Below are 24,678 nucleotides of genomic sequence, written 5' to 3' on the forward strand. Positions count from 1 at the left end.
GATGTTTATATATTGTTTATATATTTTTTTATTGTAAATATATATAACAATAACCACGATGTTGTTCTGTTGTGATTATTTCTTTTCTTTTAACTGTAATGTGTAATGGGCGGCTGTGGCTCAGTGGTAGAGCGGTTGCCTGCCAATTGGAAGGTTGGTGGTTCGATCCCTTGGTCCTGCAGTGCCATGTCGAAGTGTCCTTGGGCAAGACATTGAACCCCGAGTTGCCTCCAGTGCGGCGCATTGGAGTGTGAATGTTTATCTGATGAGCAGGTGGCTCCTTGTACGGCAGCCTCGGCCACAGTGTATGAATGTGTGTGAATGGTGAATGTATGATGTAAAAAGCGCTTTGAGTAGTCGTTAAGACTAGAAAAGTGCTATATAAATACAGCACATTTACATTAATGTGAAAAAAAAATTCCTTTTGTTTGTCAGGGACTAAGGTATTATATTTATTTGCCACCCTTCATCTCCTATCCTAACCGTCTGCTTCCATTATGTTTCTTCTTTCTCTCATGGGTCACTGCACTCGATGTAGGCAAGGCGCGGGACAGGCCCGCTGCTGGAAGGGGTGGGGCTTTGTGTGTGAACCCTGTTTCCCAGTCACTGAATAATGTTAGGAATATTGTTCAAAAATATAGTATAGAAAATATAGTATAGAAAATGTTTTTAAACGTTTTAAAAAACGTTAGTAAACTACATTTGCCTACTGAATCATAAAACAATCAGAACATTATTTTTAACAGTCTATTTATCCCAGTTTATATTTTTTTTAAACCCAGAATAATACTGTAATAATCCGATATCCTTGTCTGGATTAAGAGCACATTTAGTACAGTTGAGTAATTTGCAATAAACTGAGAAAATACTTAAAAAATATCAAATTCAATATTCTAACTTGTTTACTCCTTGAGATGGAATTTTTTGTTGTTGAGAAAATGTAATCACTATTAATAAAACTTAAGATGAATCTTGCAGATTAGTGATATCACACACACAGCAATGCCACATGAGCATTTGTGTTGTCTAAAACAGTTACATGTATTTTGAGTCATCCAGTGCAAAATAAACAGTTTAACTCATATAACTGACAAATTATTTACATTTACATAAAGTGTATCAGTTTTCCATGTAACAGTGTAGATTAATTGCACATTGAACCTGAAAAACTCTGGGCTTTTAGCCCGGCTACAAAACCATATGTAAGGGCTAGGAAGACAACAAAGACATCAGCAGAACGGGGACACTTCTTACTTTTAGCTCCAAAAGACAGCATGTTTCTGCTAGTTATGTTATTAAGTTACAAAGTTATGAAACATAAGTGCCATTTGGCATCATATATGACTCAGTCAACCTCAGAAAGGATAAGGGGGTGGAAGTAGCTCAGTCTGAGGTGGTCGACTGGTAGCTGGTTAGGTGCCAGTTCATCTCCTGGGCACCGCCAAGGTGCTCTTTAGCAAGGCACCGAACCCCTAACTGCTTGGGGTGCCTTTCCCCCCTCACGCTGACATCTCTCCATTTAGTGCATGTATAGGTACTCAGTACCTCAGGCATGTGTGTAATAACAACAGAGTGCAAATTGTTATTAATAATTAATAAATTGATTATTAAAGAACACATTATTATTATTAAAATCTACGTCTGTGTTGATTATAACGCCCCCTAATGGCCTATCTTTACCAAATTTGGTAAAGAGCCTTCGGGCGGCATGCCAAACAATCATCACAGGTTTTGTGTTGATAACATTTACTTTGGCGGAAGAATTGCAAATTTCCCATTTAAATGCATTTAGTTTTTAGACCAAACTAATAAACGTTGATTAAAGCGCCTCATGAAGCCAAATTTGGTACAGAGGCTCATGGAGGGATGTGACCAGCGATGGCAGTCTCACACTGAAGCTTCAAACTATTAACTACAATTCCATTTGGACCACTGCTCCGAAGGTTGCTTTGGTACGGGAAAATCATGTGACATATGACGTCCGAAGCAGCAGCTGATTGGTTCGCAGCGCCACCGCCAAGCGGAGACTGGTCAGGTGCTGCCACTGCAACTGGCACCACCTCGTTTTGAGTCTGAATAGTAGCACAAAACATGAAAAAAGTTGCGTTTGGTTTGTAGCAGCCTCTACAGTGACAATCATTTGTTTTTTTGTATCGATTTATTTTCCTCAGTATGGAAGCTACAGTGGAGGAACAGCCGTACATGACGGCTCCACCGCTGGAAAGATCTGACGACCCACTGGTGTACTGGATAAATGTGTCCCCTCACCTTTTTATACTGGCTAAACATAAACTTCTCTAAATGTGGAAAGGTTGTGAGCAAAAAAAGAAACAGACTCAGTCCTAAAATTGTGGAAAAACTAATGCTCCTTAATAAAAATCGTTGACTGTTCCCTATCCCATATACCCTCTTCCCATTGTTACACAAGCACACCCAGCTTGTGCCATATTTTCCCAGCACATCCATTGTTTCCCTAACACCAAAACACAAATTCATAAATCTTTATTTTAAAAAGAATGAAATCCCATTGTTAGTATACGTGTGTGTCACAAGTATCTTGTTGGGATCATTTAGATGCAGCCTCGGCCCTTCACCAGCCAAGGTCGCTGTTACTGAAGATTCTAGTAATGAACCCATTTTCTAAACAATTCCTCTTAGTGGGTCAGTGCTTCGCCAAAGCTTCATTTGCCCATCACTAGATGTGACACATTGCTCCCAAGTCTTTTGCTGATAACATTTAATTTGGCCGAGACATAGTATGATGCGTTTGGTAGCTTGCTAGTAAATAATTGTCTGAAAGCCGCCATGGGCTCAGCTGATAACGGTGGTACTCCACCCTATAGCCCAGAAAGACTTTTCACATAGACATTGCATGGCTAAAAAACTTCTATATTTCAGCGGATCATTTTTTTAGGTGGTATATCAACTTACCAGCCAGAACACTTAAAGTGTCCTTGTTTATAACGTCCTGTTTTTAACATTTTAACATTCACTATTAGCCAAATCCAGAGTTATTAAACTAGGCATGATGGACGTGCATAATGGACGCGAGCAGACCCGGGGGACTGTATTTAAGAAGACTTGAAACTAGAGACTAAGGCCCTAAACTCTTAGTAAATGTTAATTGAGGTATTAAATCATGGAAGCATTAGGCCATTAGGGGCTAGTTTTTGGAGCCAGTAAAGTCTCCCCCTGCTGGAAATTAGATAAAATACAGGTTTAAGGCACTTGCACATTGGCTTCCCTTTTCAGCTGGAAACATTGGTCGACACTGTCACTCCCCGATGTGAGTCGAGTGCAGATTTGAGTCAGGAATGCTCAGATTTAAACTGTTTACGGCATAACGTGTCATACTGATATTTATGAAATCCATGACATGATAAAGTGTTCTCATTACAAGCAATAACAGAAGATGGAAATCATTTCAGAAACGTTTTAGCTATCTATGATTGTTTGATTGCAAACATAAGCTCAAAACGCCATTCAACTGACAGCCTTTGATGTGTTTCATTGCTAGCTTGTAGCCAGCAGTGAACCAACTTCGTTAGGTACATTTTTACTGTATTGACAGAAGTCTCTTTTTAGCATCTTGTATGGTACGTGTCACAAATTGATGCATAAGCAACTTGTTAGTTGACTAGTGATCTTTTTCATGCATACATTAGGCCTACTGTAGTCGTCCCCTAGTTTTAGGACATCTGGAACTTGAATAAATTCATCTTGTTCCTTCTTAAAAGAGAATTCCGGTCGATTCCAACACGTAGCTGTGTTGTTTGAGATTTGGAGTGCTGAGATTGAACCATAGACTGTATAATATTTCATTAATTAATATTAATTAATAAAATACAGTCTATGGATTGAACATGTCGACTTGCTCTCTGTCTCAAAAATCCAGCTGTTCCATTCAGCGCTCCCTCTAGAGGCCTGGAGAACTTTTGTTGTGTAATCTAGATGCAGCGTTTTTTTGTTGCATCTGCTTTTCTTTTTGCATCACTTCTTTTTTTGTAGTTTGTGTGCTTTTCTTTTTGCATCGTTTGTGTATTTCCAGCGTGTTTGTGTATTTGGTTGTGTGTATTTGCAGCGCGTTTGTCTATTTGGTTGTGTTGTGTGTATTTGCAGCGCGTTTGTTAAATGCTGCGTATACTGTTTCTCATATTAATGATGACATTTTCTTAATTTGCTTAAGTTAATGTTTGGTCCATTCGCGTGTTTTTTTTAGATTGCAGGGCGTTTGCACCTGTCGGCCACCGTAGGCCTTCCCACTGAACACTGCATCCAGTTCTCCTAATACATCCATGCTACTGATAGCGCTCCGAATTTATAAACAACTGAGCTACGTGTTGGAACCGACAGGAATTCTCCTTTAATAACACGTGGCCACGACGTCCAATTATAATTTTTTTTCATACAATATATTTCACACCAATGTTACCAAAAGATCTCCGTTGTTAGTTTTGCTTATTTCTCCCCTCAAATGTGTTAAAATGTGTTTAGCTTTAAAATGGTAATATGCAAATAAGACTAAAAAAAGTTGTTAGGTAGTCTGCTCCTTGGTCAGTGAGGGCATTGCGACCCGTGATTCCAAAGGGAGGTTCAGTTATTTGGATGCTGAGCTTCGAGAGGATACTGGCCACTACCACAAACAAACAAGGCCTACCTTTAAAAAAGAGTTCCTATCCTGACCCGCATAAAAAGGAAATATGTCGTCAGAAACGGAATGCGATTGGTTTTATTTATGGATGTATTCTAGCACGTTTTATGTCCTTTAACCATGGGAGCGTACGCAAGTAAAGTGTGTGGAGCAGCGGAAATGGGGAGGCGGATGTGAAGCGGTCCAGCCAAATAAATAAGATATGAACGCGTCTCATGCAACCTTGCAGCTTCACGAAGAAATAAACGACGCTGTGGAGAGAAATATATGGCAACTATGATTTAAAAACGGGAATAATAATAAACGAACAATTTCTTTTTCACTTTGACCTGAGGCTGTATTACCGAGGGTCAGCGGCGCAGCGCCCGGGATCTGGAGCACCGGAGTCGGCTTGGAAGCCGATGAAGGATCGGCAGTGCCCGGGCCGCATGGAGGTCCGTCATCCATAACTAAACGACTTCTTCAGTGATTCTTTTGCATGAAGGTGTGGTCGTAAACGACGTTAAATCGCCGTAGCAAAGGTAAGTGATGCCTCCGTTGTATAGCCTGATAGACAGATATTCGTTGTGTAACGTTAGGGGTTACTATGTGGATCTGGCAGCGTAATGTTGCCATCAAGCCATTAACTGACATTTCCTACACGGAAATATATTTCATCACATTTTCTTTTCAGTCATCAATCTGTAGGTTATTGCTCTGTAAAGGGCTGCCTCCGACTGGGCTGGTATTGTGAGATGATGAAGTCATGCTGTGATGTGAGCAACAGTGACAAAGGCCTACAAACAACAACAAAGCCAAACTAAAATCTACAGCATCATGCGTTGTAGTAAAATCTAAGAGGCTTTAGGCAAAAAGCGAATAGTCAACCGTGATTAACCTCTCTCTCTCACTCACTCACTCACACACACACACACACACACACACACACACACACACACACACACACACACACACACACACACACACACACACACACACACACACACACAAATCAGATCAGATCAGATCAGAGATGTGTGCTCACAATCAAATCAATCACAGAATAACAGTTTATCTAATGGCTTCGTGTACGGATTGTAATCCCCTTAGCATGCACCAGTATTTCTCTTGCAGATGTGTTTATCACTAAAAACGGATAGCCCAACAGGATCCCTTGTCTTTGCAAAACATTTTAATTTAGATGTGCAGCATTATCAGTGAATGCTAAAGAAGTAGGCCTATGTGGGTGATGCTGGATAAGATTCATGTAGGAGGAATATCATTTATGTATCATTCAGGTGAATTTGAAGTATAATCCCTTGAACTCCACCACTACTCCGCTTCTGCTGCACTCGAATACAAGGGAGATTCTCAAGTGTATTAAGCCTATTTTGGCTACTATGCCTATTGACCTGATATTTGATACATCCTTCATCATCAATGCTTCTAAAAAATAAGAGATGAAGCTTCCGGGCCAGAAAAGTGAAGCCAATGCGGAAGTGTGTTAAATCTGCATTCTAGCCATTTTCTGGCATGGGGCAACTCCATTGGTTAAAAAAAGTATTTTTCTATAGAAGTTTATGGGAAAATACCCTACTTCTCACTTAGTTTGTACCTTAATAAATATGTATGTAATGAGATAATAGCCTCAATCGTCTTCTACAGTACAGCATAATGTTCATTTTATAAATTATGGTCCCATTTATTTTGAAATAGATGATAAAGCATAGGGGTGCAAGATGGCACAAACAATATGCTCTTCTCATCTTCATCTCATTTGATCATTCCAAAACCAAAAATGACGTTCAAATGTTCCTTCTAAAAAACACATCTTGATCTATTTGAAAATCTATTTTTGCACATTATGTCCAAAACAGGGCTAAAACAATACAGTACAATGAAATGCAACATGTGTTATATTTATTTCAACATAAACATCTTTTAAAGTGGGCATTTTATGCTTTTATGTATTTTCTGTCATATCTACAAGGTTATGTTGGATTTTAATGTTAAACGTGGCCAAACAAATAATGAGGAAAACTTATTTTAGATAAATCCCTGTGAGCTAAAACATTCAGGTTTCCAACTGTTCTGAACGCTCCAGTTTCAACAGTTTTTTTCTACTTTCGGCTGATTGTTAAGCAACACTTAGCCCGAACTTCTCCGATTGGTCATCTGCTCCAGGTTGTAAGTAGCTACATGCTACCGGCAGTAAAATATGTCTTCTTGGCTGCCAATGTTGTTAAATTCTCACCAATTCCGGTTCACATTACTCCTGAAACATTTTGGTTATGTAGTATTTGGTTTAAAAGCCTTTAATCTGTGTTTTTTGACTGTAGAAAGTGCGGCTATACTCTATTAGTGTTCACTGGTAACTATAGTAGCTACATGCTAACGACAATAAATTATCATTCATCTTGGATGCCAATGTTAAATTCTCCCCAATATCGGATTGCATTGCTGCTGCAACATGTCTGGTTGGGTTGTACTTGGTTCATTAGCCTTGTGATTATTGACGGTAGAAAGTGCTGCTACGTTCCGCTACAATCTAACATTAGATAGCTGTCATTTTGGTGGCCAATACCGGTCAATTTCAGGTCACATTACTGCTAGGACATGTCCTTTTCTGTAGTTTTTGGTTTAGAATCCTTTATTTATGATTTTTCACAGTTCAAAGTCCTGCTATGCACTCTGTTGCAGTAGCTCCAGCGGCTACTAGTGAAACAAAACTGGAGCACAGCGGAGAGTCCAGGAAACATGCTGGCCAATCAAAGCAGGCTTTTTTTTCCAGGAAGGGGGGCTTAAAGAGTCAGATGCTCCAGCAGCGTTTTGTACAGCGGGTGAATATAGGTGCAGCAGCCATGGGAAGAGAAACAGACTTTTTTTCTTTTTTTTTACATTAAAGCATGTAAACATATTCTAATGGATTCACAAAAATACAAGTATGAACCTGAAAATGCTATATAATAGTTCCCCTTAAAAGAGCCCCATACCTACACATTACATAAAGAACTAATTAAATAATGTCTATATTGTAAAACATTTAAAGTCCATAGCTCTCCTACTCTCTCCCTCTGCACCATAGTTGGTGCTAGACTGAGAACTGAGTCCCCTAGCAAGCAAGCTATATATATATATATATATATATATATATATATATATATATATATATATATATAGTGTAAAAGTGGTAACAGTGGTAAAAACATTTTTTTAATATCTTACAATTGTGGACCTGGCTTTCTTCTGCCATTGTTGTTGCTGCAGTGGTCTGTCTAAATGTGGGGCCAGAGGGGTCTGTCTAAATTTGGGGCCAGAGTGGTCTGTGAGCTGACTGACTGACCGGCTCGCGAGAGTCATTCCCGGCTGGCGAGCTTGCTATGCCCGCCGGGGATTGTTGAGCTTTCCAACTCTGAAGGCTTTTTTAATTCACCATCACTTTTCCTTGAACTGCCTAATTTCAAAACCTACACAGCTGATTTCTTGCCTTAAAATATCTTAAAAATGAATTCATTGATTTAATAATAGACGTAAATTGTGAAAATCTGTATACTGGAAACCATATGCGCTTTACACCCGAATTGAATGCTGGGATACCGGCCCGGCCAAGTTCACACAAGTTACCATCCAATGTATCCTTGGTAAAATGGGCGTGTCGAGATCACAACCGGGGATTTTAACTGTTCTTGGCGAAATACTAACTTGTGTATTGGGTCAGTACTTTGGCCAGCAAACATGACGTTTCACAAGAACACAAGAACACAAGTCCATAGAAGAACACAGATTGAGAAACGCCTTGTGTGTTTCCCTTGTCTTTTGTCGGTTCGTTTATCCTGTTAGCATGTTTCCTGTGTGTTTCGTTTTAAGTTGTGTTCTGTGCTGTCTTCTCTTCCTTTGATTTAATTGTCTCATGCTCGGTGTGTCTGGTTTTCCGCCTGCTTACCTGTTAGATTACTTTAGTTTTTAAGTTGTCGCCTGCCTACCTGCCTACCAAAGGGTTAGAACCCGTAAATAGCCGCTTGCACAATGGCCCAATGACTGGAAATGATGTGCATTTGGTTCCCAATCGGCAAAATGGTGGACCAACAGATAAAAAAATGATTTTAGGAAGGAAACGCCCCTCAGGCCATAAGTTTGATTGACTTAAAATGTGTCACACATATGCAGCACAATGTGCTTTACAGAAATAGATCCATGATGGATTTTTGGCTAATTTGCATAATATGAAAAACTCAGAAATGTATAGAACTTCATTAATTTTGATCCTATCTACACCAGAATTGGTATTGCTACTTTGTGGGACTGTACAAAGTACGCATTACAAATGAGCAAGCAAATGAGCTACTACAAATGAGCAAATGATTTACTACAAATGAGCAAGATTGGTGAAGAAACATGTCCACTGTCTATTAAAGAATTTTGCCAAGGGCTGATCTTAGCAGTTAATTATCCATAATTCACAAATGGTTTTGACCAATCAATAAAACATTTGTAAGATATGTTCAGTCCTTCCAAAAGAACAGGGGCCTGTTGCACGAAACCAGGTTTAGGGATTAAGCCAGGATATTCAAGCTGCCCGGTGGCCGCTGCCCGGTGGCTGCTGCCCGGTGGCTGCTGCCCGGGTGGCCACTGACATTGTTCACACAGGACATGCTCCAAAGATTAAGTGTGACAATATTAATGTACCGATATAAAGGACAGTTTGTGTTACTCCCTAATATGTAGGCTAATGTTTTTTATTATAGCTTACATTGGTTTCATAACCTCAATTAGTCTCACATCCCCGGACCAATAACGTGGCCTTTATACAGTACGTATGTAGTTTAGTTTACATTCATCACACTGGGAACACCACAATGCTTCTTCATCTTTGTATTTAGGTACAGTCACACACACACAGAAAAATAAAAAACATGAATATTGTTTTACACACACATGCTCACAGCATGTATTGAAGTCACTTACTTCTTTTTCTAGTTGTTGTCCCTTTCTGATTGTTCTGTATGAACATTAATTTGACAAAGAATTAGATATAGCTTATAGAGATTTTTGCATATGGTTGTAAAACATGTCCTTGAGTTGTGAATAAGGGTTTGAAATTAAGCCTTGTCATTAGGGTCCATTTCCAGAGGAACATTAAATCCCTCTGCTCACTTTTAAGGCCAAGGCAAAATAATAATACATTTTATTTATATAGTGCTTTACATGGTAGGCTACTCAAAGACACTTTACAGTGAAACCAGCACATTTATCACATAAAAACAGAAACATGAAACAGGAGCTCAACTTTCTAATAAAAGAGAAGGATAAAATAACTGACTTGGAGAGACGAGTAGATGACATGGAACAATATTCTCGAATGGATAAATTGATAAGTGGACAACAAACCTATGCTTGAGAGACAGATAAGAAAAAAGGTGAAGAAGTAAGAGTGAGCAAGAGCCCTTGGAAAATCAAGTGATTCAATTCCTTGAAAGCCACAATATTAATATACAAGCAAACGCCATCTCAGCATCTCACACAATTACTCGGAAGGACAGTTACGTCACACCGAACATTATAGTAGGCTTTATAAATAGAAAAGCCAAAATGGAACGACTGAGACAGGGCAGGGAGCTGCAGGGGACAAATTTGTCCCTGAATGAGCATCTAACCAAGAAAAATGCCGATATTGCAAGGCAGGAAGAAAAAGCAAAATTAGGCCTGTCGTGATAGGGCATAAATCAAGTAATCGCATGATAAATAAAGATGAGGTTTATAACTTTTCCGTACGCGATAATTTACATTTACATGCTTTTTTTTGTTTGTGCTGGAAGGCGCAACTCCAGGCGTAGTCTACCACAGATTGCAGCAAAAGAGTCACGTGAGGCGAAAATGCTAGTTGATGAATGAAAAAGAAGAAAGATGGAGTTGGTTTCATAGCCAAACACGACAGCTTCAGTGTGGGAGCACTGACCCACTTTACCTGAGTGAGCCGATATGTTGCAGTTGTAAAACCGTAGCAACTAAACACGGCAACACAACAAATATATATGTACCTAAAACACAATCATCCGGTGCAGATGGACCGTCTCCGTCTTCCCGACAGTACACAATCACCGGGGCATTTAGTCAACAAACAAACAGGAAATGGTGTGCTCTCACACACAGTGTAGTTTGCTTCATTGCTAAAGAGATATCTTTGCAAAGCCAGCATTTCAACGAATTGCACTTTCTTTCTTTTTTTTGTTTGTTTCTTTTTTTGCCACCCAGTGGCGCCCGTCCACACTTTTAACATTTGTCCACAGTTTTGATTGTTATTAACACAGCTGTATATTGTTAAGCATGAGAGGCAAACCTGTATTTGTACCAGTGTTTCTGCTTGTAACTGTAACTGTTATTGTGGCCTCCACAGAGAAAAACACGTTATTGAAGGCAAGAAACTTTTCGTAGAGTAATAGCGTGTGAGACGGAGCCTGCTGGACCTGGGCGAGAGATGTGACCCATGGCCAGAATATCATAGTTAATAAAAAAGCAGCGCTGTGATGATACACAAATTTCATACACACAACGTGTGTAACTCCGCTGAGCCGCCATTCGACCCGTAGTGGACCCATTCAAAATAAGTCCGTCGTCTCTCTGGGAGTAGCATACTTCCATTGCACTCCCTCTCTCTCCCTAGCTTTTTTAATCAGTTATTGTTAAAAACAAGTGAAGGAGCTTTCTCAGAAATACATTAAGAAAATATGTACTGTGTATATATTTATCCTACGCTATTTATTTCAGATAGCTAATTTTCATTTATATGATGTGAAAGCAGTTATAAATAGCCCGTGTGACAATAGAATATGTTTTGGTTAAAATCAACAAATAATTGTGGTAATTAATCGTGATCATAATATGAATCAAAATAATCGTGATTATCATTTTGGCCATAATCGTGCAGCCATAGTCAGTGCCACCTATTTTCAAACTACCTAAATACACATTCTTTGTTCCAATCATGTCTGGCCCAACAGGAGTGGCTCCCAAAGACTGGGACAGCAATTACCTTTCCTGTGGGAACAATGAGCTTCCTTGTGTACGCTCAATGATAGATATGGCCTAATCAGTTCTTTAGAGGCAGAGGAAGAGAGGGGGAAGGTGAGAGACAATAGGGCCGGTCTTGACCTCTTCACAGACACAAAAGTATGATAATTAGAATGCATATTTTCCTAACCTGGCTGCAGCATACACAAACCGACAAACATTGTTTTCAAGACATTGCTTTTAACTTTTTAAAAGTAAACACACTAGTCTGTTTACTGGCTGTTGCACATTGCTAGCAAATTGCTCTAACGCAACTGAAAATCAACATGTGGCCAGGGGTGTTCCTCCTCGACTGTGTCTGCATTGCCGATAGTTGATTCTGACATTTTTGTTTGGCTACAACTGTAAAGCTAACCTGTCCAGCCGCTGAGATTGAGTATGGTCACATGACGAGACTGCACAACAACGTTTGATTGGTGAAATGTGGTAGACCCTTTAGCGGAAGTCTCTTTCTCTCTCTCTGTCAAATAAAACATTTAAATGAGGCGTGTGGGGGAGGGGGAGGGAAATAAAAACAATGACGCGTAGAATACCAAAGAGGTAAAAACAAAAGTAATGGGCTTATTGTAGTCTAATGTAGTGGAGTAAGGTTGAATCCCATTTCTCCTTCTGAACCCTATCCCTTACCCCCACACCCCCTTAAGAAGGGCTAGGGGAGAAAACATAACCCTATGAAATGGGACACCACTTGGTTACATCACCATGCATTTCTATATTTCTACATTTAAAAGTGTATTTTATGTTCACTTTGGTGGTGCAGAGGCAGATGTTCTTATCTGTGTAGTACTTAGGTCTGTTTGCAGTACATATGTTTATAGACACGCTTGGCGTGCTGGATATCTGTTTCAGTCATCATCGTTTTGAATGTCATTGATGTTCAGAAAAACACTTTGTTAACAAAAATCTGTCTTTATTGCCCGATAATTTAAACATAACAGGCAAAAACCTTACATAAAACTAATTATATTACATAACCATTATCAACTACTAGAACCATAACTCACATGTCACACACATAAAAAGGCACAGTTGGCCAGTAACCCTTCCCTCACTTTTCTTTCATCAGTGTCCCGTATCATAACCAAGAACAATATACAAGTGCATTAACAGGATATTATTACCCATTTTTACAATAAAAACAGGATCAATTCAATAATGAATGGGTACAGCATGAGCACATGATTTAAGAAACTTCTGCTCGTTTTCAGCCAGAAAGTGGATCAGCTGCTGTGTCCCCCTGCGTCCCTGTGTGACACAGGACGGGACATGTAAAGCATGTATCGATGTCTCCAAAGCAAGTAGTGTTTGCTGATATCAAACTAAATTCTCTGCTAATGGTTAAAACTGTAGACATGCATGGAGTCCATTCAAGGCAGAGAAATGCGGACCATTGTGCAAATCAACGTTACTGTTAGCAATTAGCGTTAGCATAGTAAGCTAGCAATTTTTAAAAAGTTTCAATTAAGAACATGGTTGCAAGTATACAGAGTATGTACAGGACCACAAAACAAGACTGTTGTAATTTTTAAATCAGTTATCTAATCCAAAAATACTTACACTTATGGGTCTCTCAGGTTGATGTGGCAGCCATTGTTGCTTGTTGTACAATAGCCCTTGTTTACAAGTAAGCTCGCGTCCTCAATTGGTTTGACGGGGTTTACACGCCTTCATCTTAGCTCTAGCCCTTAATCAAAAAGAGTAATGGGACAGCACTAGGTCTCACGTGAACGTGCAAAACCTAGGGTAAGAGGTAAGGGATTGGGGTAAAATAGAGAAATTCCCTCCAGAAGATAGAGAAGTTCCCTCCAGAGAAAGTAACAGTGCAACAGTGGCGAGGAAAAACTCCCTTTTAGGAAAAAACCTGGGACAGACCCAGGCTCTTGGTAGGCGGTGTCTGACAGCCGGTTGGGGTTGAAATGAAGAGTGGCAATATCAGTCACAATAATGAGTATATTTAAAATGAAAACTGTAGTTTTTACTGTCAACATTTCTACCATGGTTTACCGTAACACCGGTAATCGTTACATCCCTAAACCAGAAGAAGAAACATTATAATAAATCATTGGTTCAACACAAAAACAATATGTAAGGCACATGAAAAGTGCTTAAATTGCCCATATTATATTATTCTTGGATTTGGTGTTATTTGGTGTTTCTGATGCTTCCACACGCATAAAAACTTGGAGAAAAAAACATTCATGCTGTTTTGAGTGAGACACGAGTAAATGTGATATTACAAAAACATGTTATTTTGTAAATTAAAAGCCATTTTGGCCAATTATCCTATTGACATTATTGCTCTGAGTTAGATGAGAAGATTGATACGATTCCTTTGTCCAGGTTGTCCTCCTCTTCCCCCAATCTGACTTTCTTCCTCTCTCTCCCACAGGTCTCCCTTTAACCTCCCTTCTCCTCTCTGTGGATCATAGGAACGCCCCGTCATCACCCCCTCCTCCTAGACACAGCACCAGAAGGATTTCCAGATCGCCTTTATGCTTAATTTTTTGTCCATCTCTGGACATCTACCACTTTCTTTTATAATGGGTACCTGAATGATTTACAAAGTACTCTAGTCCCTCAATGCAAGACATTGCTTTGCTCTTGACACTTAAGTAGTTGACAGAATGGACAAGTGTCCTAGGGCGTTAAGAGAGATAAATCAACATCAACATTCACAGTGGAAACATATCCATGCCTGATCGTAGGGCAAAAAAAGGTTAAACTATGATTCAAACTGCCTCATAGCAACTTGAATGATGACTAGTAGAAGCTGGGACCTCTGAAGTTCTTTATCCAAGGGCAGCAGGGCCAAAGACATGTAAATCAAGAAACCCAAACGTCTTCTTTTTTAACTTGCTTTGCACGGTGTACAGCTCTTGTGTTTACGCCAGTCATCTTTCTGTACCTCCATACGGCCATCTTTTCTCCATTTTTTTCCATTTTCTTCGCTTCATCTGTTCAGCCATTTGTTGCTGCATCAGTTTGATCTAGTGGTCCACTTAAGCTAGAGAACCTACGTGCTCCCTTGGTTCCTATCTTTATTTTTCTCTAACCCGCACCCCTCCTCCTCTTCCTCCTCTTTGTTTTCCTTTTTTGGCCCACCCACTTGGCCTTCAACATTCGCCCCTCTCTTGCAACAGCTGTCCTGCCCCCTCGCCCCTGCCCACCATCACCCTCCCTCCCCTTCTCCCCCCAACACCACTATCACCACCACCATCCTCACCTTCAGCCCTACTCATATCACCACCACCAACTTTCCTTCTCTCCCTTTTGCTTCTTGCCCCCTACCTTCTCCACCTCCTCTTCTGCGGGAACCATGGCGATGGCTGCCACTGCCTCCTCCTCTGCCTCGTCCCCTTCCTCCTCATCGTCCGCCAGTGGCAGTGCCCGGGAGCACCTCTTGGCAGTGCGTCGGCGCACCCCTCACACCCGGCCATACACAGTTGGTCCAGAAAACCTCAGCAGCATGGTGGTGCAGGGCCCAGTTGGGAGCTCTGCATCCTCCTCCTCTACTATGTCGTCAGGTAGCCAACCAGAAACAGCCGTGGTGGGGCTCCAGCGGGCCAATAGTGACACAGACCTGGTGACATCAGACAGCCGCTCATCACTCACAGCATCTACGTACCAGCTGACTCTAGGCCATAGCCACTTGGTCATCTCCTGGGACATCAAGGAGGAAGTGGATGCCACTGACTGGATTGGCCTGTACCACATTGGTGAGCAAATTAAAACGCACCTCCCCCTACAGAAGTGTTAAAAAAGTCTGCTTCAGGAGGGGGGCTTTAAGGTCTATGTTTTGAGTATCATGGAAGATTTTCATGTGACAGCAAGAGCTGTACATAGCAATTTTTATGACATGCTTTTATTTAATGAAATATCTTTGACTGTAGTATTACATATTGTACATAGTCTTCTCACTTAAATTTTGGTTGACATAAAGTCCTTAAAATGTTAAGAAAAAAGTTCTTCTGCCATCATAGGAAAAAAAAAGGTTGGGAAAAGTGACAAAACTAGGTGAGCTAAAAGTTTTTGTGAACCTAAATTGATATGCAGGCTGGATCAAAATCTGTGTAGGGCCAGATTTGTCCATGTGGTTTAGACTATAAAATTCCTGAAAGAAGTAAAACAACCATCACATTTTCCCAGAGCCAAAGTTAATGTCTTAAAATTTTGTAAAACATACTATCCTAAACCCAAAGTTAATCAATTTACAAGCAGCAAAAATCAGCAAATCCTCACTTTTGAAAAGCTTAATTTTAAGATATTTCTTTCTCTGCCTGCAAACATACTGGTCACCTAATTGACCTTTCACTAATGGCGTTTTTCCACTGCTGGTAACAGCTTGCCTCGACACGCCTTGACTCGCCTCTACTCGACACGATTCTTTCTATGTTCGTTTTCCATTGCAAAATGAGTAACGTCTTAGCGTGGCTGGTCACCATAGCTACGCGTGATGAAGTAATTTTCAACGCGACTCACAACAGCACTTTGGCTACCTGTCGCAGCCAGAAGAAATGTTTTGTTTCAAAAGAAGCTGAAGGAAGCAACAAAAATCACCGCTAAAAAAAACAGGGGTTTGGGAATTCCACCGGAGTTCAGACGTCGACATGACTGTTGTTCGCCGACACAAAAGGGTAAGTTAAGTTTGCTGGTAACGTTAGCTAACATTTGCATGTGTTAGGGGCCCCGGTCAGTATTTACTAACGCTATACGCTAGCGTTATATAAAGTACATGAACTTTAGCAACCATGATTACGCACCAACATGTATGCTGTTTGTGTTTCAGAGCATTCACGCTTTGCAAAACCGCCGCCGCAGACCGTCTGGTGGGCGACGTCCGACCGGTGAGATCTCTGGTTGTGACCTGCTGGGCTTCGTATAATCTTTATGAGAGTCATGGAGAGACTTATGACAACGACTGGGATGCATCTGGGCCAGCAGAGCCGGGTGGACACTGTCACAGGGTGCAGAGGAAGAAGACTGGGATGTACAGGAGGGTTTGATGCACTACTTGAAAAGCTAAATAAAAACTTTTCTTTGATAACTTATCTTGTTTTTTTTATGTAACAGTGTGCAATATTGGAAACGACATAAAGCCCCTAACAGCCTTTAATATTGAACAGTTGATAAGTGAAAATAGTGCAGAGAGTAGATAATCTGTCGGTGTCTGGCTAGATTTGTTTTTTAAATGTCCATTTGTTCTGGACACACACTCCGCACTCTTGTCTGCTAACAACGCAGTGATCCGACCAACCAGCAGTCTGCAGGTTTTCACGTCACCTTTTGAGCTCGCCTCAGCTCGCTTGGAACCTCGACTGAGGTAGTACTAAAAAAAGTCCCTGGTAGTTAGTTGTTTTTGTAATGGAAAACCAAAAAAGGCGAGTAGAGTCGAGGCGTGTTGAGTAGATACCACGCAGTGGAAAACCGCCATAAGCCTGGCTCCTCTCATTACTGCTGTTACGTCTGTCAAGCTTTTCATCCTCCCATGACACATTACCAATTACCATGGTAATGATTACAGTTTACCATTGAAAAGTCTTTGACTTCAAACAGAACAAAATACTTTAACTGAATGAAGGGATGTCACAAGAACCGATACTCTGTATCAAAATCCCGAAAATGTTACGGTACTCATTTGCTTACAGTACCTTAGGTACTGGGGGATGCCATCCTTCAAGCCCTGACATAAAAATTGCAAATCAAAAGAGCAGCAGCTACACAGTAAACAGTAAACACTTTAAAATAAGTAGGCTACACATAGCAGTACCATTTTAGCAATTTAGTATTGCTCATAATTTAAAGAGCAAAGGCAGATTTAGATGAGCATTTCTGCCCTCCCTCCTCCTGGCCTTTTCTTCTTGCATGAACAGTGTAGTACGCTGCACTGAACAGTCTCTCACTGTCAACACTGGTACAAGGAGCACAGAGAAACTTTGCAGCAGTGGCAGCCAGGGTGGGACATTGAATTTGGTTGACTCCCCACTACTGGAATGGGCTTTCTGAGCGTGGGATCGTTGGCTCTGTCTAATTTCAACTTGTGCTACTTGCCCCACGTTCCTCATCATGCTCCTTTTCACTAATGTAGGTAATGCATACAAAGCTGCTCCCCTCCCCCATCTTGGCCACTCAGACCACCTTTTTGTTTCTACTGCCCACTCATCAAACGTGTGAAACCAACAGTAAGGAGGGTCAAAGTGTGGCCAGAGGGAGCTGACTCTGCAATTCAGCAGGGTCTTGATAAAACAGAGAGTGTTTGCAACTCAGGCCACCCATGACTCGCACACGGACATTGACACACATGCCTCCTCCGTTTTGGATTGTGTCAACTCTCATATCAACAGTGTTACCACTTTAACTAATCAGAAGCCATGGGTGAACAGTGAGGTCAGACTCCAGCTGAAGGCCCGTGACATTCCATTCATATCAGATGATGTTAATGCCTATAACTTATCCAGAGATAACCTGAATAGGGACATCAAAAACGCCAAGCACATCCACAAGCTAAGGATTGACAATCACTTCAAGAACAACTAAATGTCTTACAACTGATACCTAATTTACAAAAGCATCTGTTTAGAGACAAGTGTGTAATTGAAACAAAAGACAGAGCAACACAAATTAACGTCTTGTGAATGTAAATGTGTGTTTCACAGATGAGACTTGTGTGGCCAATGTATGGGACTCCAAGAATCGTGGCGTGAATGGCACCCAGAGAGGACAGATCGTGTGGAGACTGGAGCAAGGACCCTACTTCATGGAGTGTGAGTGGGGACCATGGGCGCTGTGTTTGCCTTAGTTACATCCATCTATTGCTTAAAGGGGAAATCCACAGATTTTACAGCTGGATATATGTTTTCACATACGTTGTATAGTGTCTCCTGTGGATATGAAATAGCTTTGTCAAGTCAGAGAAAAAAATTGATTATATCGTAGATATGTCATTATTTGTGTATGTTTTCTCTCTCCACAGCAGAGACTAAGATCTGCTTTAAATACTATCATGGTATAAGTGGAGCATTAAGAGCAACAACTCCTTGCATCACTGTCAAGAACCCTGGAGTACCGGTATGTCAGTGTGTGTGTGTGTGTGTGTGTGTGTGTGTGTGCAATCTACACCTCCCTCAGATCCCTACAGTCATTCCTCCACGTCCAATCTTTCACCATCATCTCTTTTTCTCCCCCTTTATTTATTCCTGTCTTTCTCTTTTTCCCTCTGATCTTTTTATTTGACTTCTCTTCCACTCATACTGCTCTTCTATTGGTTGTTTTCTCAGGTGGGCAGTGAAGGCCAAGTGGAGGACCAATCACAGACTGAGCACTGCCGAAAACTAGTCAGCTTCACCCTATCAGGTGCAAGGACTGATTCAGTGGATTTGTGGTGTAGTGTGGTCCAGTAAAAAAATAAACACACACTCTTATGAATGTGTGTTTTCCCACTTTAGACATTCGGGCGGTGGGTCTGAAGAAGGGCATGTTCTTCAACCCAGACCCCTACCTGAAGATGTCCATTCAGCCCGGAAAGAGGAGCGGCCTCCACAAGTTCACTCACCATGGCCAGGAGAGACGCTCTTCCATCATAGCCAACACCATCAACCCTGTGTGGCATGGGGAGGTCAGGATAAACACACACACCTATAGGAATGCACACACCATGTCATCCAAACGAAGTGAAATAACTGTTAATGTTGAATGTGGATCTGTGACTCTAATTTACTACTCGTGCAGTAAATCACAATGTGTATATAAACTTTTTTTAATTTTTCAATGGAAATATACTTGTGATTCTCAACCAATTTGTAAACGTAAATGGTCTGTTCTAAGGAAGTTCTTTTCTAGTCTTAACAACTACTAACAGCGCTTTTACATAGTACAGAAACCATTCACCATTCACACACATTCATACACTCTGGCCGAGGCTGCTGTACAAGGTGCCACCTGCTCATCAGATAAACACTCACACACATCTACACTCTACACTCCGATGGCGCAGCATTGGGATCAACTCAGGGTTCATTGTCTTGCCCAACGACACTGACATGGGACTGCAGGGCCAGGGATGGAATCACCAACCTTCCTATTGGCATCCGACCACTCTACCCCTGAGACCTTTTGTATGAAACCTTTTCAGATTGTTTAGCCACGCCATTGTTTTACCCAAAATTTGTAACCTATAGGGATGCCCAAGCACTCTGCAATAGATGATCAGCGGGGCTAGCTAACGTCAATGTTAGCCCTGTAACTTTTAGCTATTGAAACGGCGTTAACTTAGGAGGGCATGTTAAAGGGTACTTTTGTGTTTTTTTCTACCTGGACCCCAATTCCTTATGCATTTGTGTATAATAGACTGATGTTACCAAAAATCTTTGATATTGGTCCAGTTTTGAGTAAGATCACAATGAAGGGCTGGCGCAAACCAAGCTGCAATGTAATATTGACAACAACATTGATTTCACAAAGTGACTTCTTGTTGAATGTTTGGAGTAGTCTACAGATGTTATAGGCTCCTGTGATGTAAAATATTGTCTGTGCCCTGGCTCAATATTTAAATGATTTGAACAATGTGGATGAAGTCATTTTAATTGGCTGGCCGCCCATATTCATTTGAGTCAGAGTAGACACAGAGACAGAGAGAGAGGCTGCGGAGTGGGTGTGTTTTTGTCAATAACAAACAATGGTTCATATTTGCTCATGTCTCCAGCACAGTCCTGTTGATGAAGTCATTATAATTGGATGGCCGCCCATATTCATTTGAGTCAGAGAGAGAGAGAGAGAGAGAGAGAGAGAGAGAGAGAGAGAGAGAGAGAGAGAGAGAGAGAGAGAGAGAGAGAGAGAGAGAGAGAGAGAGAGAGAGAGAGAGAGAGAGAGAGAGAGAGAGAGAGAGAGAGAGAGAGAGAGAGAGAGAGAGAGAGAGAGAGAGAGAGAGAGAGAGCGCTGCGGTGTGGTGGGTTTTTGTCACTGGACACATCAATACCCCAAATATCTGGCAGCAACAGGCCCCACTCCCACTTTGGGCATATCGGGCATAGCGCCCATGGAAGAACCACCAATGTCCCGGGCCTCGCAGCCCGCCCCCCACTGCTTCACCCTCCTCCACCTGCTACGCCTCTCTCTCTTTCTTTCTTTCTCTCTCTCTCTCTCTTTCGGTCCGCATACTCTGGCTTAAATAAATACAGGTGGTCATGGTACTGTAACGACCTCATCCACATTTAAATGTTTATTATTGAGTCATGGGACGGAAAATCTTTTAGATAGCAGGAGCCAATTTCTGTAGCCTACTCCAAAACAACCCCCGGAATGCCTTATCACACCGCTGTCTTCAGAAAAGAAGTGATGTAAATTTGCAGCCCAATAATAAATTATTAGATTTGGGACGGCAAATTCTTGTCTTCGAATTTTTTATATAGCCTTAAAGTTTTTCCTCCCCATAAAAAACTTTCTCATCTGTTACTCAGAAGAAATATGTTGGAAGAAAAATTGGAAGACTTTGAAATAAGTCTAAAAATCGAGGCAACACATTCCTTTTTAACAAAGTTTCTCATGTATTGGAGTGAAGTTTGCATCGAAAAAAAAGAAAGAAAAAGAGGGGGTGACATGGATTCCTTGATACTTGAATCCGGACTTTGATATACGAAAGGGCAACACATTTTTTTCATAATTAATTTTATACCCTGAAAAGCTACTAAAGTCTCCTACAATCTTCCAAATTACAGGTTTGGAAGACAATGGGTCCGTCATGTAAATTAAGATATCGTCAGCATACAAAGAAATGTTACATTCTAAACTAAATTCATGACTAAATACATATAAATCCCAAATACTCAGAGAACAATCCCTGTACACCTGAACCTGAACCTGCACCTGAACAATGCATAGTCCAACTCCCCTTAAAATACGTCTTTTCAGTCCGTAATCCATTCTCACTCCACACGCTTGGTAGCGCTGCTACCGTAAAAAATTGTCTAACCAGAGTTAGACAAAAGGAAATATGTCCCAACCGGTGACCTAAATTAGCAGCAGTCCGTCCCAAGAGAAAGCTGAGGAAAAAAAGGTAAACGGTAAACCACTTCATCTGTATGATTTTGGAGTATTCTGGGAAAAGCTTTACGTTATTGCTTTTGCATTTCAGCTTGGCCCTGCTTTTTTGCTGCCCACAACACCAGCGTTCTCATTTATAAAAGTGCGTAGGATCCTCACTAAAAGTGTACATACGCCCAAAAGCCAAAAATGACGTACGCCCCCCCCCCCCCCCCAAAAGAAAAGATTTATAAAACCGTGCATACATACATCTTCCCTTAATGTTCCCTTAGAGAACATTGCCTTTACATACACTACCGGTCAAAAGTTTAGGGTCACTTAGAAATTTCCATTGTACCATTATAGACAGAATACCAGCTGAGATCAGCTACATACATTTTTTTTAACAAGGCAACAGTTTTCAGATTACATTATGTGCTTACATAATTGCAAAAAGGGTTCTTCAATTTTTTCTCAGTTTGTTTTTTAAAAAGAAATTAAAGATAAGATAAGCCCCCAATTCAGATCAGCTGGTATTCTGTCTTATTCTTCCTGCTTCTGGCGAGAGCAGTTTGTGTTTTTCCTGCTCTCCCCTCTTATCTTAGCTTGGCTGTCGTGTGGAATTTTTTCTCCTTTCTCTTTGTTCCCTGCCTGCTGTTTTCCTGGAACATTCAACATGGAATTGATTAACTGGTCACTCAGCGCTATTGACAAGATTTTTTCACTCAAGCATGCTTCACCGGGTGAGCCGGTCTGCCCCAGTGGGAGATTCCCTGCAGGCTACGCGGCAAGCGGTCTGCCCTGACGCTCTCACTGTGGAAGACGTTGAAGATATTTGGATAATTGGAATTCTGTTGTTGGGACTCCTTATCGTCGGACTTGGAGTTGCCCTGACCTATTGGAAAATTGGTAAAACAGCCGCCAGCAAGTTTACCCACAAGCTGTCTTAAAGAGTGCTTACATGGAGTGATTGAGTGGATGAAGGTTTTACATCAGAGGGCTGACCAGACCAGTGAACTGTCTCGGAACATCTAAGACCGGTCTGTGATAGCGCATATGGGGATTGATACAATCAGGGTTCAGTCGGTCGAGATGCTTTCTAGACGGAAAAGGTAGACGGACTGCAAAAATCAGTTCATGAATTGGATGCACGTATGACGCTGAGGACAAGTGGAATTGATTGACGGACATCGATTTGGTCTAATTTCACCAAATCAACCTAAATTGGATTGAAATTGTGATCAATGCTCCCCCCCCATCCTTCACCCGAGCGGGTAAACAGTCTGCACCTGGACTAGTATCTACTCCTGTGCATTGGCTTATCTCCTCAAGGACGAGGCCGAATGAACTGAGGAGAGGGTGTGGCGGCGCTTCAAATAGCTGCGGCCCGGAGGCTTGCTCCACAAGCTCTTGCGTGGAAGACTGCACATTCTACCGTGAAGTTAGTTTTTTATAAATCAGAACCTTTGCGTGGGAAGTGGCGTACACACATTTTCAGCCCTGTTTTGTGCGGACGCCCCGTTTTTAAATGAGACCCCTGGTCCCTGTCTGATGATCTTAAGAACCAGAGTGGTCCTGGGTCTGCCTCCTGCCTGGGGCTAATGGCCGGTTCTGTGTACATGCTCAATCTCAGTCTCTCTCTGTGTTTATGAGTTATGTAACTTGACATTTGTTTGTGAATCATTACGCGACCGTTCTAAACGCACTCAAATAAACCATGTTGTGGTTTATTTGCCTGTGTCGCTACACGTTCTGCAATGCCATGTTACATCCTTCTACGCTGTGCGGTGCCCTGCTACGTCCTGCTGTGCCTTGTAATGCCGCACAGTGTCCTGCTATGCCATGAAATACTACAAACTACTATTTTTTGTGACTGTTATTGCCACTCTTCATTTTAACCCCAACCGGTCGTCAGACACCGCCTACCAAGAGCCTGGGTCTGTCCAAGGTTTCTGCCTAAAAGGACATTTTTCCTTGCCACTGTCGCACTGTTGCTTGCTCTGGAAGGAACTACTAGAACTGTTGGGTCCTTGTAAATTATGGACTGTGGTCTAACCCTACTCTATCTGTAAAGTGTATTGAGATAACTCTTGTTATGAATTGATACAATAAATAAAATTGAATTGAAATTGAAAAAAAAAAAAAGTTTTGTGTTGTGGCCTCTCAGGGTTTATTGTGCCACTTTCAGCTGGAAGCAAAATGGCATAATGACCTGGGAACTAAAATCCAATTTACCATTGAAAAAATGGTTGAGCTAAATGCACATTACCTTCTAAAAAATTGATAAGGGAGAACTTCATGAGATTGACTCATGTCATTTTGCTTCTATCCCTATGGGGTAGAACCAATGTTATAAAAATGAATTGGCTATCAAGGCTGGCTTTTTTATGTCTTCTATACCACTTAAATTCCCTCCTATTTGGTTTAAGGAAATAAACAAAAAATTATTTCCCGGCCTCCTATGGAGGTTTAAACACAATTTAGACTGAAAGACTCTGAATTTCAATCTTACCTACAAATAAAATCTGTTTTGGAATCACTTATGCCTAGAGACATATACGGTGAGGAAAATATGTATTTGAAAACCCTGCTATTTTGCCTTTTTGACCTTCAAAGACCTGTTGGTCTGCCTTCAAAATGTCCACCTCCACTCCATTTATAATCCTAAATTAGATATACCTGTTTGACGTCGTTAGCTACATAAAGACACCTGTCCACCCCATACAATCAGTAAGAATCCAACTACTAACATGGCCAAGACCAAAGAGCTGTCCAAAGACACTAGAGACAAAATTGTACACCTCCACAAGGCTGGAAAGGGCTAAGGGGGAATTGCCTAGCAGCTTGTTGAAAAAAGGTCCATTGTTGGGCAGTCATTAGAAAATTTAAGAATTCAATTCAATTCAATTCAATTTTATTTATAGTATCAATTCATAACAAGAGTTATCTCAAGACACTATACAGAT

The 24,678-nt window shown here is 41.1% G+C and overlaps 1 protein-coding gene across 2 annotated transcripts in view; it reads left to right on the top strand.

Moving 5' to 3' along the window:
• The first annotated feature begins 4,522 nt into the window (after positions 1 to 4,522).
• hecw2b (HECT, C2 and WW domain containing E3 ubiquitin protein ligase 2b) overlaps positions 4,523 to 24,678 on the top strand; it is a 70,233-nt gene continuing 50,077 nt past the window's right edge. The window contains exons 1-6 of one of the 2 annotated variants that reach the window (XM_034864198.1): positions 4,523 to 5,172; positions 14,088 to 15,414; positions 18,352 to 18,459; positions 18,669 to 18,763; positions 18,973 to 19,048; positions 19,141 to 19,310. In XM_034864198.1, the coding sequence (XP_034720089.1) occupies positions 15,015 to 15,414; positions 18,352 to 18,459; positions 18,669 to 18,763; positions 18,973 to 19,048; positions 19,141 to 19,310 (849 nt within the window). In that variant the 5' untranslated portion in view covers positions 4,523 to 5,172; positions 14,088 to 15,014. The remainder of the gene's footprint in view (positions 5,173 to 14,087; positions 15,415 to 18,351; positions 18,460 to 18,668; positions 18,764 to 18,972; positions 19,049 to 19,140; positions 19,311 to 24,678) is intronic. The other variant, XM_034864199.1, reaches the window with a different exon arrangement.

The sequence above is a fragment of the Etheostoma cragini genome, chromosome 24, assembly GCF_013103735.1.
Source record: "Etheostoma cragini isolate CJK2018 chromosome 24, CSU_Ecrag_1.0, whole genome shotgun sequence".
Classification (NCBI taxonomy): domain Eukaryota; kingdom Metazoa; phylum Chordata; class Actinopteri; order Perciformes; family Percidae; genus Etheostoma; species Etheostoma cragini.